This window comes from Mus caroli, chromosome 6 (genome assembly GCF_900094665.2).
Source record: "Mus caroli chromosome 6, CAROLI_EIJ_v1.1, whole genome shotgun sequence".
NCBI classification, from domain to species: Eukaryota; Metazoa; Chordata; class Mammalia; order Rodentia; family Muridae; genus Mus; species Mus caroli.
Genome location: NC_034575.1, coordinates 132,611,506 through 132,628,990, shown reverse-complemented (window position 1 = coordinate 132,628,990; position 17,485 = coordinate 132,611,506). Strand labels below are relative to the sequence as shown.

The following is a 17,485-nucleotide window of genomic DNA, read 5'->3' as shown; positions in this document are numbered from 1 at the left end:
GCAGAGCAATGACACAAAAAAGAAATTTAGAAAGCACTGGGCAACAGTGCATGCAAAGATAAACAGAGTGGCCAGAAGACCCCAGCACTATGGGAATGCAGAGCAATGACACAAAAAAGAAATTTAGAAAGTGGGATGAAAATGTATATTAAATATGAAAAAAACAGAAGCAGCCATGGCCTGAAGGAAAAAATGTCAGGCATGAGACGAGAGCGTGTACTTCTCTACGGGAGCTTATCAAGGAAGTAGGGATCGGGCTGTAGGGATGGCTCAAGCAAGAGGTGCTTGCTGCCAAGCCTGGTGACCCAAGTTTGATCGCAAGATTTCACATGATGAGGAGAGATATGACCCCTGCAATATGTCCTGTGATGTCCACACATGTACTGTAGCATGTGTGTGCACATGCACACATCAAGGATGGTGAAAGCAGAGAGAATAAAGGGACAGCATACAGTGACCGTTTAGTAGTAGTGTTGGCAGCAGCGATATACACTAAAGAGCAACACATGGTAGCCAGGAGGGGCAATGGAGTCTCAACAAAGCAATTTTATTTGTTAAAAATCCATTCTGTATATAACTCAACAAAGGAAAATAGGTACACTAAGTAAGACACTGGAGGGAAAGAACTGCAGAAGCAAAGTAAATGTGTGTGGGTGTTACAACAGAAGTAGACATCTTCTCTGAGGTCTGATGGAAAGAAACAAGAACAGATGCAGGCCAAAGGCAGGCCAGTGAGGGCAGAATGCTGAAACTGCTCTAGGGAGGTGCTTTCACCTTCCCAGTCCATTTAAGCAACTCTTCACTTGTGCTTGGAGAACACTTTAACCTATTCAGAGAAGACTGTGGCTCTGGTTAAGTCCATCTGCTAAGCCTTTCCTTTGGTACACCACTTTCCAACTCAGTGATGTCTGGCAGCTGGTAGAGACTGATGAATCTGGAAGACTTTATGTTTGATCTTTCTGAATGACAGAGGAGGACCTGGTTAGAGAACAGCACACGGTTGAGAAACTGGTCCTGTGAAATCTCCCTCCCTCTTGTTCTTCCCTATCCTTTCCTATTGCTTTATTCCCCCCAGCTAGGTGCAGTTTTCTGTGTTCTAAGACCCTTCACTGCTGCTCTATGTGATTTAACTCCCCCAAGAGAAGTCCAAAAGGCTGGCTTTGTTTCTTTCTTTTAGCTTTCCTTTTCTTTGTATTTTATGCCCAGGCTTGCCACAAACTATCTTTCCGCCTCTGCCTGGTGGTGTTAGGATTGCAGGCATGTCCTACCTCACAGAGCTCGGAGCTCTTTAATAATCAGAATCCACTTCACATGCCTTCTGTTCCTAACACCCACTCTCAGAACACCCAACAAAGCTGCTTAGTGTCACGTAAGCATCTATGTTGTATAAGCCTGATTTCCTGGCTAGTAACAAGGACAGTCCTTTCTTAGGCATGAAAACAACCACTTACGTTATATCCAAGGTCATGAACAAAAATGGCAGGTCAGTTACAAACAATGCATGTGTGTATACACATCTATTCATCCACTAAAAGTGAAGAGGACATTTTTCTAACTTTGACATAAACACAATATTGCGTCTCTCTTCTGAATGTTTCCTTCCTAGAGAATGATATAGAGTCAGCTTCATTTTAAAAAGTGAGTGGCTAAAAACGTAAGAAATGTGTAGGGCTTATTTAATTCATTGGCATCTCAGTAACGTACATGAAATCAACTATTTGTTTCTGTGTTCTGGAATGGCCACACTGCTGCTTTCTAGTTCTCTTCCATTTCCTAGTAAGTGTTTTACATATGAAAATAAATTGCTAACTCAGAGGTTTCTATGAAAAATGGAAATTCTTTGACTTGAAAAAATGAGAAGAACAGATATTTGTATTATACAGCATAAATTATACCCTGGTATAGTCATGCAAAAGAGTTAAAACCAAAGAATCTGCTTGCTTCTTAAAATGCAAACATTACCTCAGTCATACAAATAGCCTGCAACCCGCCCAGTCTCTGCCTCTGCAGCTCACCCACCGGCATCAGATTACATCATATGACATTATGGAACAATAGTGAACTCTGTGTTAGTTGAATATATTGTTTTGAAAGAATAAGCTGTCATTAACTTGAATAAAGGCTCTCTGAAATCAAACCTGGGGGGTACAGCCTTCACTGGGTGGCCTTGTTTTTTTCTACTTTAAGAAACTGCCTCACCCTGAAAGCAAGGTGAAAAAGGAGATGACAGCATAAAGCCAACTGTCACAAGTCTTCTGCACTTCTGCAATGGCCCATCAGACAGGGCTCAGCTTTAAATGACAAGGCAGAACAATGTCAAGGCAGGAGGCTCTACTACAAGCTGGACACCTAAAATCCAAACAAGCTTGTACACACACACACACACACACACACACACCCTCTCCCTGAAACAATCGTGAGTTATAGAACAGAGCAGGTTCCCACTCTGCTCAGTGGGAACAAGTCTTAACTCTATGGCCAGCATGTCCCAGTGCCACCTGAAGATGGGCAACTACCATAGCCAGTGAATCCCAATGTTTTAATCTATACAGTAAAAAACAAAATGACTATCACGGGGAAGTACTGAGGGGACTTGGACATTATTGTTATCAACTGTATTCATTAGCTTACTAAATGTCCCTGTCCACCTGTCTTCTCTAATCACTATCCAGGGAATTTCTTGTTAACAAATGAAACACAAGCATCTGTAAGTACTCACTGCCTGTTGTTTGTACCTGTGGTCTGAACACAGCTTGCCATTTCTAACCAAGCAAGTGCTCTATCTTGCTTAGCCAAGCCCAGGTAAGCACCCAGAGTCACCTGCCCCGCACCAGCTTTCCTTTCCTCTCTACTATAACCTACTCTCAATGTAGTTAGCTGGTGATAAAGCTGATACAAGTGAGTGTGTTGCAAGGTGACACACCTGGACTTGGTTACCTTGGTAACTTGTATCACACATCACTCATTCACCTTGAGGCGGACAACCTACGATAACCTTAAATTCACCGTCTCTTAATACCAAGCCTTCTCCTAGATATTTTTTTACTAGTCAGTTTATTCTCATGTGAATTATTTCAAAAGTTCAACAACTGACCCCAGAACATTATTAAGTATATCTCCTATTCGGTTTTGCCTCTTGTACTTCCTTGAGTGAGAAAGGACAAGAATTAGTCACAGAAGACCCATGGAGGACGAGAAGACTTTGGGGAGTGAGAGGATGGTGACAACAGGAAGAAAGCACATGAAAACTGACTGAACTGTACTCCATACAGATACAGGAAGGGTGGAACGCAGAAGATCAATATCCAGTTGTTAGGTTTCTGAAGACTGGGCAGGTAGGTATATGTGAGGGTAGAAATCTCACTAACATTGGCTTCTTTGGAGAATCATATTCTTCCTCAAAATAAGGGGAAAGAATGAGAAGATGGGTAAGTTACAGAATCCAGTATGTTCTTTCATCGTGCAGAGGGCTTATCAAAGCCTCATCTGGTACCTAATACAGAGGAGAGTGAAAGCGTGGATAGGCTCTTCTATAAAGTGGATGACTTACTTCGAAGAATACGATGATTCACAGATCGCCTGGATGTGCTATTTGTTTTTGTTAGGAACAGGGCAGAATGGTATAACTAGGGTAGGACGTGGTGTTGGTGCGCAAGTTTCAAGGGCAATCTCTATCTGCCAGATGTCTGATCTTGCAGACATCATGTAAGCAAATTTAATGATGCAAGAATTACAAGAATGGTATGTGTATATATGGAAGGCCAGGGTACATTTTAATATAAATAACTATATAAGATTCCAGCTTGCTCTTGTCTAGGTATTTGTCACCTCTAGGGTTCATACTGAAATTTTACTCCCCCAGAGGCATAGGCTAATGGTATTGGGAGGCGGGGCCTTTGGAAGGTAATCAGGATGGGATGTGTTCATGAACGTAGCGCCTTAAGATTACGTGGATGGCTCTGAGGAGAATGAGAGATCAAGACAGCAGTTTTCTCTGCTTTGTGATGTCCTCCTTCATGTCATGAGCCAGCAGAGAGGCTGCCACCAAATGCCAAGAGGATGCCAGTATCAAAGTCTTCAAGAAGTACAAGGTAACTTAACCTCTTTTCTTTATAAATTTCTCAGTCTGTGGTATTGTTGTCAAAAAAAGAAAAATGAAGAGAGATGCTAGTTAAGTAAACCACAGCCTTATTTATGGTCATTAGAGCTAGGTTTTGTTTGGGGTGGGTTTTGGGGGGGGGAGACTCAGGAATTTCTATAGCAGAAACTCCATTCAGTTGATAGAAAACCATCTCCAGGAATGAGAGGTAGCTCAGTTATTAAAGTGCTTGTCATGCAAGCATGAGAACCTAGTTCCATCCCCAGAAACCACATCAAAAACTACAAGTGGTAGCACACACCTGTAATTCCAACCCTGGGCATTTGGAGTCAGGTAGATACACGAGGCCCAGTTGGTCTAGCCTAATGGCAAATCCCAGGTCCCAATGAGAGACCAAGTTCCAAAAAACAAGGTGGATGGCTCCTGAGAGCAATACTGGAGGTTGACCTGTGGACTCCAAACACTCACCCACACAGCATTCATGCACACACACACACACACACACACACAGCATCCATGCACACACACCCACACAGAAGGTACAGGAAGTAAACTCCACTTAATGAAGATATGAAAACAGGCTATGGTCTTCATATAAAGTACCTTCAAATGTGCTAACCGGGTGGATAACCACTCCTCTCACAAACACACTTTTCTCTCATGCAAGAGAGTACCCAGAATGAGTTACCAGTGCATTAGTGGTGACAGAACTTGTCTCTGAGTCTGAACTAGACAACCTATCCAACAGTCTAGATCACAAAAGAGTAACAAAAATCTTTTCACGGAAATACTGCAGGGAAGGGCCAACTCCAATAACATCGAGTCATCCATTGATTTACTCGATCCTTACCTTAGATCTGGTTCTATCCCAAGGGCTGGGCTTCAGCAGCGGAAAGGAACAGAAAATTCCTGCCACCATGTAGATCACAGAAAAATACAGAGAGCAAGTCAACCTGGCTGGCAAGGTGGCTCAGATGGCTACAGGCACTTGCCGCCGAGCCTGCTAACCTGAATTGATCCTCAGTACCCATGTGACAGTGAGGAAGAGCCCAGCCAAAAGTTTCCCTCTGACCTCTGTATGCAAGCTGTAACACGCACACCCAGCACACACACACTAAACAGATAAATATAAAAATGTTCCGAATTTACCACTGGTCAATGGTGATTAAGTGCTTCAGGAAAAAAAAATAGGCAGAGAAAGAGACTCCAACTTCAGACAGGGCATTCAGGAAGACTTTTCAGAGACTATGTCAAGTAAGGAAAGACATAAGGGACAAAAGACTGGGGTTTGTACATAAGCCTCCCCAGCAAGTCCAGATATCGCAGAAGCCTCTTACCTTTTAAGAGGGGCTGGAAGGTTGGAATCTCTTGCAGCTTGATGACATCGGGGTCATTGCTGACATTCCGTGAGGCCTGAGAGCCCTGCGCTACCACCACGATATCGTCCATCTTGGCCCGATGTTTAGCCGGAGATGGGGTCACTGCAAATAAAGATATACAGATCAGTATCAGTTGATCACACGCTGGGGAGCCGTCACTGCTCACCAACAGTCATTAGAAAGAGGAGTTTGTAGTAAGTGAGAGAGTTTTCTTTTTCTTTTTTTAGATGTATTTATCTCATTTATATGAGTACACTGTAGCTGCCTTCAGATGCACCAGAAGAGGGCATCAGATCCCATTATAGATGGTTGTGAAGCCACCATGTGGTTGCTGCAAATTGAACTCAGGACCTCAGGAAGAGCAGCCGGTGTTCTTAACCGCCGCGCCGTCTCTCCAGGCCCAGTGAAAGATTTTCTGATCTTAATGGTTTCTCTTCAAAGTCATCCTTATTGAAGTGATAAACTACTTCTTCCAGGAGTGGTGCTGTCTCCTTTTTGTCTTTGAAATGCTATAATGGATTAAAGTTTGTTTTGTTTTTACTAAAAGGAAATGCTGGTGCAGTAGCACACGCCTTTAATCTCAGCACTCCATAGGCAGAGGCAGGCAGATCTCTGTGAGTTCAAGGCCAGTCTGGTCTACATAGTGAATTCCTGAACAGCCAGAGCTGCATAGTGAGGGGGAAAATAAGACCAATAAATAAAACTATAAAAACAAAAGACTATGTGGGGGATGTAACTCAGCTAGACATAAACTGGACATGGTAGCCCACATCTATAGGAGATACATACAGGTAAATACAAACTTCAATAACAGGGGTCGGAGATATGGTTCACCAGCAACCAGAGCACTGGCTGCTCTTCCAGAAGACCTGGCTCAATTCCTAGCAGCCACGTGTTGGTTCGGAACCATTGGTAACTCCAGTTCTAGCCTATCCAGTGCCCTCTTCTGGCCTTCTCAAGCACTACATATATGTGGTGCAAAGCCATGATGTGGAGACATAACACCTAGACATATAATAATATTTTTTTGTTAAAAAAATTCAACGACCGCCTTGGGAGTATAGATCTATCTAGACTACATAAAACATTGTCTGAAAGGAAGAAAAAAATAGTTTTACATAACCAAATGCAGTGATTTTTCTAGTGGGGGCTGGCACAGAAAGATTATGGGGAACTTCTAATTTCTTTTTATTTTTTTCCCTCCCTGTGGTACTGAAGACTGTACCTCTCACATACCAGGCAAGTGCCCTACCACTGAGCTATAGAGTCCTGGCCCAAAACATCTATTTTTCTCTTTTTATATATAGAATGCAAAGCCCTCAAACATAACAGAAACATATGAGATTCTTTCATTCTTTCATAATCACGCATTTTATTACTCAACATGCAAAAGCATAAGTAGGTATTTTTTTTAAAGCCTCCTTCTCTAATTGTTCTGATCTGTATGTAGTTTACAGATTTGCCTAAGGTAAAACAGATTTAGGAAAGGTACTGAGGTTCTCTTGGTACAAAGGTTCTTCATAGTGTCACAGAATGCAAAGGTGTCTCTCTCGCCTATCAGAGCCAGCCAGGTGTGGAGAAAAGAGCCAGTAGTGGCCAAAATCTCTGGTTCCAATCCCAACTTACAAGTCTATCTATACCTACGGCTTCAGGGAGCTTGGTGCAGCATTCGTGCACAGAGGGCAGAAACCATCAATGGTAACCATTCAGAAAATGCGAGCATTGCTTCTGGGGCATGTCAATGTAAACCTACAAGGAGTCTCTAGAACAAGATATCCTCTTACCCAAATAATTTCCTGGCTGGAACAAGAATGAATCCCTAAGCTGTCTTATTCTTGAAAGTTCTGGTAAACAGTAAGCACACTCAGGCCCATCAGTCTGTTCTGAGGATAAATATCACAGAACTACTCTGTCTTCCAGAAGCGAGCTTCTCCTGGTGCCTCACCGTGCTGGGGTGGGAGTGGGGGACAGATGACGACAACGATGGACCTCTGCTGCTTTTATTGCTTTTTCAGGAAAAGTTTATCTTGGCTTTGTCGTTTATCTGACACTTTACAAAAGCAGTACCAGTCTTTCCTGCAACAAATTCCACGATTCCTCCAGACTCAAAGGAAAAGGGACTTCAAAGTAGTTAGGCATTATTTATGCATAAAATTGGTAAAGATGTGGGCAAAAATGGGTATGCTATAAACATTATCCTGGCACGGGATATGTACATTCTATCAGAAATGAGCCTATACCATTGGTTCCCGGATGAGCAACTGTCTGATAGGATGCTACACTACTTCCCCTAAAGTATGCTTCTGGCCTGATACAGAAAAAAAAAAAAAAAAAAAAAAGTAAGAGATGAGCCATTTTTGCGGGCTTCTTAAAAACAGATGTGATACTCTAGGCCTTCCAAGGAATCAAAACATAACAAAGCTAGTAGCTGCAAGCCCCTGACTGCAGGTCTTGAAGGAACGCCCGCCCTTCAGCATGAATCATCTGTTAGCTTCCACATTTCTGAGCGGCAAAGGTTACCAAGTAGAGAGCCACTCTGAGACTCTTTGGCTGTCAGAGAGTTTAACTAATTAGGCTTGTAATCCTTGAGCCTATCTAGGGCCCTCTCAGAGGTTACCTAAGTAACAACAAAAGGACCAAATGGTTTTCAAGTACCAGCTGTTTTATTGAGCACTTACTACAGGTATAGGACAAAACCCTTCCAAATCCTACCCCAAATGCTTAAAGCCATCTAAAAAAGAAGATACACTAGAGACGGCCTGCCACCTGGCCAACTTATTTTAAAAATTATTTTTAAAAAACTCGATACCTGAGTGGCCAGAGAGCGGTGCCTGGAAATATTTGCACCCAAACACTGAGAGTGACCGCCCAGTGCTCACAGGAAAAGGTACCTCGACACCCCGATTTTCAGAAAACCGGATCTTGGAGGACTCGGGTAGGATCGATCCAGTGTGACCCAAGTCTCGGGCGTCAGTGTGGAGTCCAGGAACCGAACACTAAGTAGGTCGTCTTTTAGAAATTAGAGTGAAGCTGGGCGAGCCGGTTTAGGGGACCAGGACTGGGGCAGGAGGCCACGCTTTTTTTGTGTTAGGGAACACAGAGGGCCCTGCACCGGGGCGGTCGGCTCCGCCAGCAACACCCGTGCGGGGAGGTGAGGCACCGACCTGAGGCGTTCAGATCGCCGGGGCGGCTCTCGGCCTCCGCGCTCTGCTCGCTGCCCATGGCCCCAGCAGCGGAGGGACAGCGGGGCAGAGGCCAGGGAGAGCGGGGAGACCCCGCTGGGCCACAGACACTTTGGAGAGGCGCCGCTGGAAAGCACGCCGCTCGCGTTGACAGGAGGCTCGGGACGCCGGCAGGGCTGCAGCCGCGACCGGCGGGCGGCGCTGCTGTCATTCACTGGCTCCTTGGCTTTAGCTCGCTCCTTCCGGGACGCCGATTGGCCCGGCCGGCAATGCGCGGCCTTCAGTTCCGGGTTTGGAGGTCCCGCCTCCAAACCTGAGGGGTGGGGCGGGGCAAGAGACGCGCGCTGGAGGCTGGGGCGGCGCTGCCTTAAAGGGCTAGGCTTCCCAAAGGCCAAAGATGTCCAAAAGATAAAGCCTTTTTCTACCCCCGATGACACATTAATTACCTTTGAGCAACACATATTAAGAACCATAATGCTGGGGCTGGAGAGATGGCTCAGCGGCTAAGAGCACTGACTGCCCTTCTGAAACTCCTGAATTCAATTCCCAGCGGCCACATGGTGGCTCACAACCATCTGTAATGGGATCTGATGCCCTCTTCTGGTGCGTTTGAAGACAGCTATAGTGTACTCATATACATAAAAATCAATTAATAAATAAATCTTTTTTTTTTTTTTTAAGAACTGTAATGCTGGTTATGTTCAAACGACTTTCCATAATGGTCTGGGTTTTTGTTTTTGAGAAAGAAGTTCACTCTGTATGACCCTGGTGACCTCGAATCCTCGATCCTGACTCAATCAACAGGAGTGCTGGGTTACAGGGTAAACCACCACCATGTCAGGCAAAAATCGGTATTTTTACACTTATTTTACTAATGAGGAAGAAAGGTAGTCTGTAGCCCTCAAATTTCCATTCACACTAGTACAGAAGCAAAGCTCTTTTCTAAACTTTGAAAGCAGGGAGTTTCGTAGTAGAAAGCAATACAGGAAATGCCAAGACTGTGTGTGTTTTAAGGAGTTAGAAATAAGTAAGAAATTGTTAGAATATGCTGTTTTATTGACAGATCGCTATGGAACTACCAGAAGCCAGGAAGATAAACAGCTAATACAAAAAAGGAAACTGCTTATCTGAGCCAATCTCGTATAGATGGGTAGTAACCCAATGCCTTATAGGGATTCTCTCATTCTGCTTCAAGAAATTACAAGCAGCTTGGCTTTATGATGTGTGCCTGTGTTGCTAAAATTCCTTCCTTGGGGGAGATATAAATACATCTATACCCTCCTACACTATCAACTACCACCGACGTTCAATCCCTTTAAAATATCTAATATCTTGAAATTCAAAGTCTTTTTACAATTCAGTCTCCTATCTGTGGGCTCCACTAAAATACTTTCATACTTCAAGAGGGAAAAATACCAGGGCATAGTCACAATCAAAAGCAAAATCAAACTCTTAACTATCCAATGTCTGGGATCCACTCACGATGTTCTGGGCTCCTCCGAGGGCTTGTGTTACTTCTACAGTACAGCTCAGCTCTTTGTAGCACACACCTTGTCTCCTAGGCTCCAGCTGCCTGTACACCAGTATTGCTGTTCTCGGTGGTACTGGCATCTCCAAAACACTGCTGTTTTCTGCTACAACTGGGCTGCACTTTCACAAATAGCCTCTCATAGGCTCTTTTCATGGTGCTAAGCTTCAACTTCTCTGCATGACCCCTTTAGTCCTGGGCCTTCAACTGCCACTGTGGCTGCACCTTCGCCAGTGGCCTCTCCTGGCCTCTCACAGAGCCAAGCATCAGCTGCTACCCCTTCATGTTTCAAAACCAGTACCACCTGGGTGACTCTTATACATTACCAAGTATGGCTCCTACATGAGGCACAACTGTGGTTGCCTCCAGAACACAGCTTCTGTGCTCCCAGAAGATGTCACCTCAGTGATGCTGGCCTCTTCTTAATCACCGCTAATTTCATAGCTCCAGCTAACCAGCATCAATAGTCCCAGTAATGCAAAGTTTTTGCTTTAGTAGTTCTGGTATCTTGTTAACCACAGCTGATCCTTCAGCTCCAGCTAACCAAAACCACAGAATCTTCACAATCAAAGTAGCAACAGCCCTGGTAAGATTCTTTAATATCGCTGGGCATTGGTAGCACACGCCTTTAATCCCAGCACTTGGGAGGTAGAGGCAGGTGGATTTCTGAGTTCGAGGCCAGCCTGGTCTACAGAGTGAGTTCCAGGACAGCCAGGACTACACAGAGAAACCCTGTCTTGAAAAAAACAAAAACAAAACAAAACAAAACAAAACGATTCTTTAATATCCCTCTGAAGTTACACAAGCCAGGCCTCCATTTTCTGCACTGTTCTCAACATTAACTTCCAAGCTCCTACAGAACATCCCACAGAGCTCTTAAAAACCAATGCTCTTCTAGCTCAAAGTTCCAAAGTTCTTCCACAGTCCTCCCCAAAACCTGGTCAGGTTGTCACAGGAATACCCCACTATGCTGGTACCTGTTGGAAGCGACCCTGTTTGAATGTTAACTGCCTTGTCAGCCATAAGTGCTTACTTACAAAGTCTTGGCCTTAGTGGAAAAGTATTAGCTTAGTTGAGATTTCTGTGGGAAAAAATTGAGGCCTCTATGGAAAGTACTACCCCCAGTTAAGAACAAATAGCTATAGATCTTGTGGACAGGGACCTAGCAACCCATTCTGTTCTGTTTCACCTGCCGAACTTTTTATCTAGCCAATATCCTGCTTTTGGGAACAGGTGTGTTCTCCCAGAAACAAAAAAATTCTGCGAAATCCCCCTCCCCATACCCTGCTTCTGTGGGCATAAAACCTGCCTGGGAACAATAAAAATTTGACAGCTTGATCAATCAGACTTGCTGTCTGTCCTTGTGTTTCTCACCTCTCGTTCTCTCCATAGGTGGTTCCCCAGACCCTGGTCAACTGTCCCAAGGGCCGGGACAGGTACCAATTTGTCCTAGTCAGGGTTTGTATTTCTGCACAAATATCATGACCAAAAGCAAGTTGGGGAGGAAATGGTTTATTCAACTTACACTTCCATTTTGCTGTTCTTCACCAAAGGAAGTCAGGACTGGAACTTGGAGGCAGGAGCTGATGCAGAAGCCATGGAGGGGTGCTGCTTACTGGCTTGCTTCCCCTGGCTTGCTCTGTTTGCTTTCTTACAGAACCTAGGACTACCAACCCAGGGATGACACCAACCCACCATAGGCCTTCCCACCCTTGATCAGTAATTGAGAAAATGCCTTACAGCTGGATCTCATGGAGGCATTTCCTCAAGGGAGGCTCCTTTCTCTGTGATAACACCAGCTTGTGTCAAGTTGACACGTAAAACCAGGCAGTACACCCACCTATGTATACAGCTAGTATACCTAGAGTCCCAGCCTTTCATGTCTTACCTATAGACCCTAGCTCCACCCAGAGACAGTTCTCCACCCTCAAAGCCATCTTCAAGCAGAATTGCATACAACTGCTTGTGAAGAGGGGCTGGATAGTCAGGTGAGATCCCCCTTAGTCCCTCTTTCCTTCCTGGAGGAAAAGATAAAGCCAGAACCCCCCACTGTGGTGATCTTTGGCTAGCAGGCCCAGCTGGAATCCTGAAGATAGCAGTAATTTGACTCAAAGTCATGTACAACAGCCTGTACTCCAGTACTCAGAGACTGTGGTGGTGGAAACAAGAGGGTCAGGGTTTCAAAGTTGTCCTTGACTACTTAGAGAGTTCAAGGTCATCCTGGTCTTCATGACACTCATCTTAAGAGACAAAACAAGAAATGGTCCTAAGATTTTGTGTATAAATATAGTACCAGCAGGGCCAGACTGACCTAGGACTTTGAGCTTTCTTCTGCTGTGCACAAATATGCTCTGTATCTTATCTCATTTAAACTTCACAGCTCTGAGGGCAATAAATATGCAATTTCTAAAGTTAGGAGGCGGTGAAAAGTAAAATGATTTGGGCTGTGGTTTCAACGACCCTTAACAAGGCAATGAGAAGAATGCAAATAGATTTTTAAGTTCAGTATTTTATAGGAATATAAAAATAGACATAAAAATCTACCCAGAGATCAGCATAGGCTCCTAGAACATGAAAGACTGTTTTGTTTGGGGTTTGGTGAACTGTGTGTTTTTGAGACGGGATCTCTATCTAGGCTAGTCTAGTGTTTGATACACAGGCCCAGGTCAGACGATCTCCCTGCTTCAGCCTCCCAAATGCTGGGATGGCAGGTATGCCCTGTCATGCCCAGCTTTAGAATGGTGAGGAAAGGTGAGAGGTTTTTGTTTTGTTTTTGTTTTTGTTGTTTTGAGACAGGGTTTCGCTATGTAATAGCCTTGGCTGTCCTGGAACTCACTTTGTACACCAGGCTGACATGGAACGCAGAGATCTGCCTCCCTCTGCCTCCAAGTGCTAGGATTAAAGGTGTAAGACACCACGCCTGGTGGAAAGGTGAGGTTTAAGTGCCTATATCTTTTTTAACCCTAGATTTCACTTTATTTGGAGCAGGAGACAAGGGTGAGTGGTTTGTAGTACCAGTGGAGACCAGAAGAGAGCATTAGATCCCTTGGAACTACAGTTACAACCAGTTGTTAGCCACCTGATGTGTGCCATGGGAACCAAATTCAGGTTCTCTACAAGACCAGTCAGTACTCAATTGTAATTGCTGACCCATCTCTCCAGCCTTTGAAGTATACACGTAAGTGGATGGATTTAATTTAATACAGAACTCTGTATGCCTTTCATCTGCTGACTCCAAGTTTACTGGGAGCCTGTCAGTTACTGGGTACATGTTAGAGGTAAGAAAAGATTCAACAAGATGTAGCTCTCATCCTTAAGAAAATGGAATGAGGGGGCTGGAGAGATGGCTCAGTGGTTAAGAGCACTGACCTCTCTCCCAGAGGTCCTGAATTCAATTCCCAGCAACTGCCTGGTGGCTGACAACCATCTGTAATGGGATCTGATGCCCTCTGGTGTGTCTGAAGACAGCTCCAGTGTACACATATAAATAAGTAAGTTAAAAAAGAAAATGAAATGAGTGTTTATACTGTAAGTTTTCTCCATTTGTGACTGATGCCTTTCAGAATGGCATATGCATGAGCAGCAGTCTGTGTTACATGTATGAATAGCCTTTGAACATTTATATCACGTTCATATATATGAGCCTCCTATCACATCTTATAAAAAACACTTTTTTTTTCTCCTGTGGTTTTTGTTGTTGTTGTTTGAGATAGAGGTCTTCCTTTGTAACCCAGGCTCACCCTAAATTCACAGCAATTCTCTTGCTTTCCCCTATCAAGCCTTAAGATCATAGGGCTGGACCACCATGTCTATCTTAGAAACAACTTTCCAGTGAAGTGGTTTCATACAGTAAAGTGTGATATACCCAAGACTAAAGTTTTTTTTTTTTCCTTTGTGCCTGTGCCCCCACACACACACCCCAAGCCTGGATCTTTCTCCCTTTTATTACCCAACACATCCAGCTAGCCAGTCTCCCATCCAAAAGTCTCCTTGGCCTCACCAGTACATCTAAGCAGTCCCTGAGTCCTGGAGAGCTTGTCTCTTTAGTTTCTCCCTTATTTCCATGCCCAGTTTAAGGCCCATCGTTTCTTTCATTTCTTGGAAGTCAGGTCTCTGACCTCATCTCCTTTAATCCATTCTCCTTGTAGCAAAAGGGAGACTTTTCCAGGATTCTAATGTATTGTGACTAATATTCTCTCTTCCTTTATGTACACAGGCGACTCTCCTGCCAGATGGGCTGATCCCTGAGTGATCATGTTCCTTCTCTCTGAATTACTCGGGGTTTCTTGTTCTTCCTCTTCCTCCTCCTTTGGCTAGCTGACCTTCTCCTTTTTGGATCTGGCTTACATACATCTTCTTGGAGGGCCATCCTTTGAGACACCTTAGTTGGCATTTCTTCATTCTCTCCATACCTTAGTCAGGTTTCCAGGACTGAGCAGGGCAGGGTGTAACATTATCCCAGCTCTCAGAAGGCTAAGGAAGGAAGATCTTGAGTTCAAGGCTAGGCTTGGCTTTATAACAAGATCCTGTTTCAAAAAACATAACAAAATCCCATCATGCAATGAGGTAGCAGTGGATTTGATTGCAAGTTAAACATCTGTTTCATTATCAACACAATGTGAAATGTTTATTCTTACAGTTTTTTTACTACTTTGTAGATTGAAATTAAGGCCTTGTACATGCTAGGAAAATACTTGACTGCTGAGCTATATATATCCAGTCCTTAACCGGTTTTTTGGTTTTGTTTTTTTTGTTTGTTTTTTTTTTTTTTTGAGATGAAGAGATTATTCAGTGGTTAAGAGCACTTGTTATTCTTGCAGAATACCTAGATCTAGTTTTCAGCACCTATAAAGTGTTTCATAACCACTGTAATTCCAGTTCCAGGGGATTCAATATGTTCCCCCGTCTTCCAGGGCACTAGGCCCGTTCACACGTGGTGTATATACATACGTTCAGACAAACATTCATATACATAAACACATTTTTTTTTGAGACAGGGTCTCACTGTGTACCTTTGTATGTCCCGGAACTCACTATGTAAACCCGGCTGGCCCTGAACTTACAGAGACCTACCTGCCTCTGCTTTTGTAGTGCTGGGATCTGAGGCGTGTGCCACCATGCCCTACAAAAGTAAATCTTAAAACATAATGTTTAATAGAAGCTGGGCAGTGGTAGTGCATGCCTTTAATCCCACCACTAGGAGTTTAATCCCTGAATCTTTGAGTTTGAGGTCAGCCTGGTCTACAGTGTGAGTTCCAGGATATCCAGGGCTATACAGAGAAAGTTTAACCGGCAGGTGTTAGCTGCCTGATGTGGTACTGGGAGCCGAATTTGGGCCCTCTGGAAGATCAGTGTGAACCCTTAGCCATTTCTCAAACTCTTGGTGTTTTTAATAATTTAAAAAAAAAAAAAAAACAACAGAGTCTCACTAAATTGTCTGCTAGCTTTAAACTCACTCCTTAGCTAAGACAGCCATTAAACTTGTGATTCTCCTATCTGAACCTTTAGCTAGGGTTGTAAACCTGTGCCTCCAGGCCCAGCTCTGGGAAGTTTTGGTTAAGTCACCATTCTCATCAGTGACCTGTGTTCACTGATGTAATTGAAGACAGACATATAACAGGACCATTGTAGCAGAACAGTAACGCGGACATTTCTTTGTTGTTTGAGACATGAAGTCTATGCAACAACAGAGGTCGGCCTGATCTTCCTGCTTTCGAGAGTCTTGAGGTCAGAGATTACAGGCAGGTGTGAAGATACCGTGCAATCTGAAATTCCTAATGGTGGAGGTTTGCTTAGTTCCCATCACACACTCGCGCACACACACACACACACACACACACACACTTCATATCATCTACAGAGATAGAATATATATCCACTTCATCTTGTTGCTGCAAGAAAATTACTCCAGCGCAGTCATTAATCCACACTGGAGTCTAGTTTTCCTTGGCTACTCCTTGGTACCAAGCTGTGGCAACATTACTATAACCGGAAAGTAGGTCACCTTCTACCTGCCCCGAGTTGGTATCACACAATGGACCGTTGTTCGCAAGCTTTCTCTGACGACACATACCTCCTGCAGCTACTGGTTAAAGCCAGCTTATGTGTTGACTGTACAGGCCCAGAACAATCATCTATAACTGCAGTTTCAAAACTCTTCCGCCCTAGCCAATGTGAAGATGGCGCCGGAAGTTAGACTGGATTACATCAGTCTCTTAATGAGGTTTTATTCGTTTGGGGTTATATGCAAACAGGAGTGAAGGGAGCAGTCAGAGCTAATTTAACCATTTAGCCTCATTTTCTATTTATTTGGCAACAAGTACTTTTTTTTTTTTTTTTTTTTTTTTTTGGTTTTTCGAGACAGGGTTTCTCTGTAGCCCTGGCTGTCCTGGAACTCACTCTGTAGACCAGGCTGGCCTCGAACTCAGAAATCCGCCTGCCTCTGCCTCCCAAGTGCTGGGATTAAAGGTGTGCACTACCACGCCCGGCTAAGAAGTACATTTTAGTCAAATACTTTTAAACCACCATAACGCCAGAGTGCTGCGCTAAGTGTTTAGGGATGTCATTTTAACAGCTGTGTCAGACAGCACTGCTTTCGTCGTTATTATCCATTCTCATAAACACATCATGACTTGGGAGGTAGAGGCAGAAAGATCAGGACTTAAAAGTTCATACTCAGTTACATATGGAGCTGGAGACCAGACTGGTGAGAACCTGTCTCAAAGGAAAAAAAAAAAGCCAAAATAAACAACAACACACAGCAACAACAACCCAGTACATCCCGGGAAAAGCCATGTGCCTTACAGAGTTAGCTGGAGAACTGCCAGCTGTGACTGAGCCCCTCCCGTTCTCCAGTTGTGAAAATAGAGTCTCCTAATTATGCCCAAATTAGGATGCTCTGTGATCTTTGACCAAGAAGGTGTCCTTGAACAGAATGTGGAGGTGAACCCCCATGACACCTGCACTTTGGAGGTAGAGGAAAGAGGATCAGGAGTTGAAGGTCGTCTTTGCATACCCAAAGAATTCCAAGTCCGCCAGGCCTTCAGATAACGTCTGGAAACAAAAAGCAGCGCTTACTGTGGTTGCTTGCTAAACGAGAGACAAGAAGATTGCGACCCAGTGGTGGAGCTGGAGTACACCTGAGTGAGTGACCTCCCCATCAGCACCTGTGCATTTGCTCTTCAGGGCCTCCCCGCGGCCGCGGTTTAAGACCCTTGGTGACCCCGAGAGTCAACCCTCCCCCTCTAGTGGCTCTCAGTGTGTTGGGTGCTGGGGAATCTGGCAGCTAGGTTCGCAC

The 17,485-nt window shown here is 44.2% G+C and overlaps 1 protein-coding gene across 1 annotated transcript in view; it reads right to left on the bottom strand.

Annotated features, from left to right (window-relative positions):
- The window catches only part of Borcs5 (BLOC-1 related complex subunit 5), a 64,241-nt gene extending 55,280 nt beyond the window's left edge, over positions 1 to 8,961 (bottom strand). Inside the window, exons 1-2 of the mRNA XM_021165048.1 lie at positions 8,643 to 8,961; positions 5,437 to 5,580 (exon numbers count right to left, since the gene is read on the bottom strand). Coding sequence (XP_021020707.1) covers positions 5,437 to 5,580; positions 8,643 to 8,871 — 373 coding nt within the window. The 5' untranslated portion in view covers positions 8,872 to 8,961. The remainder of the gene's footprint in view (positions 1 to 5,436; positions 5,581 to 8,642) is intronic.
- Positions 8,962 to 17,485: the final 8,524 nt, after the last annotated feature.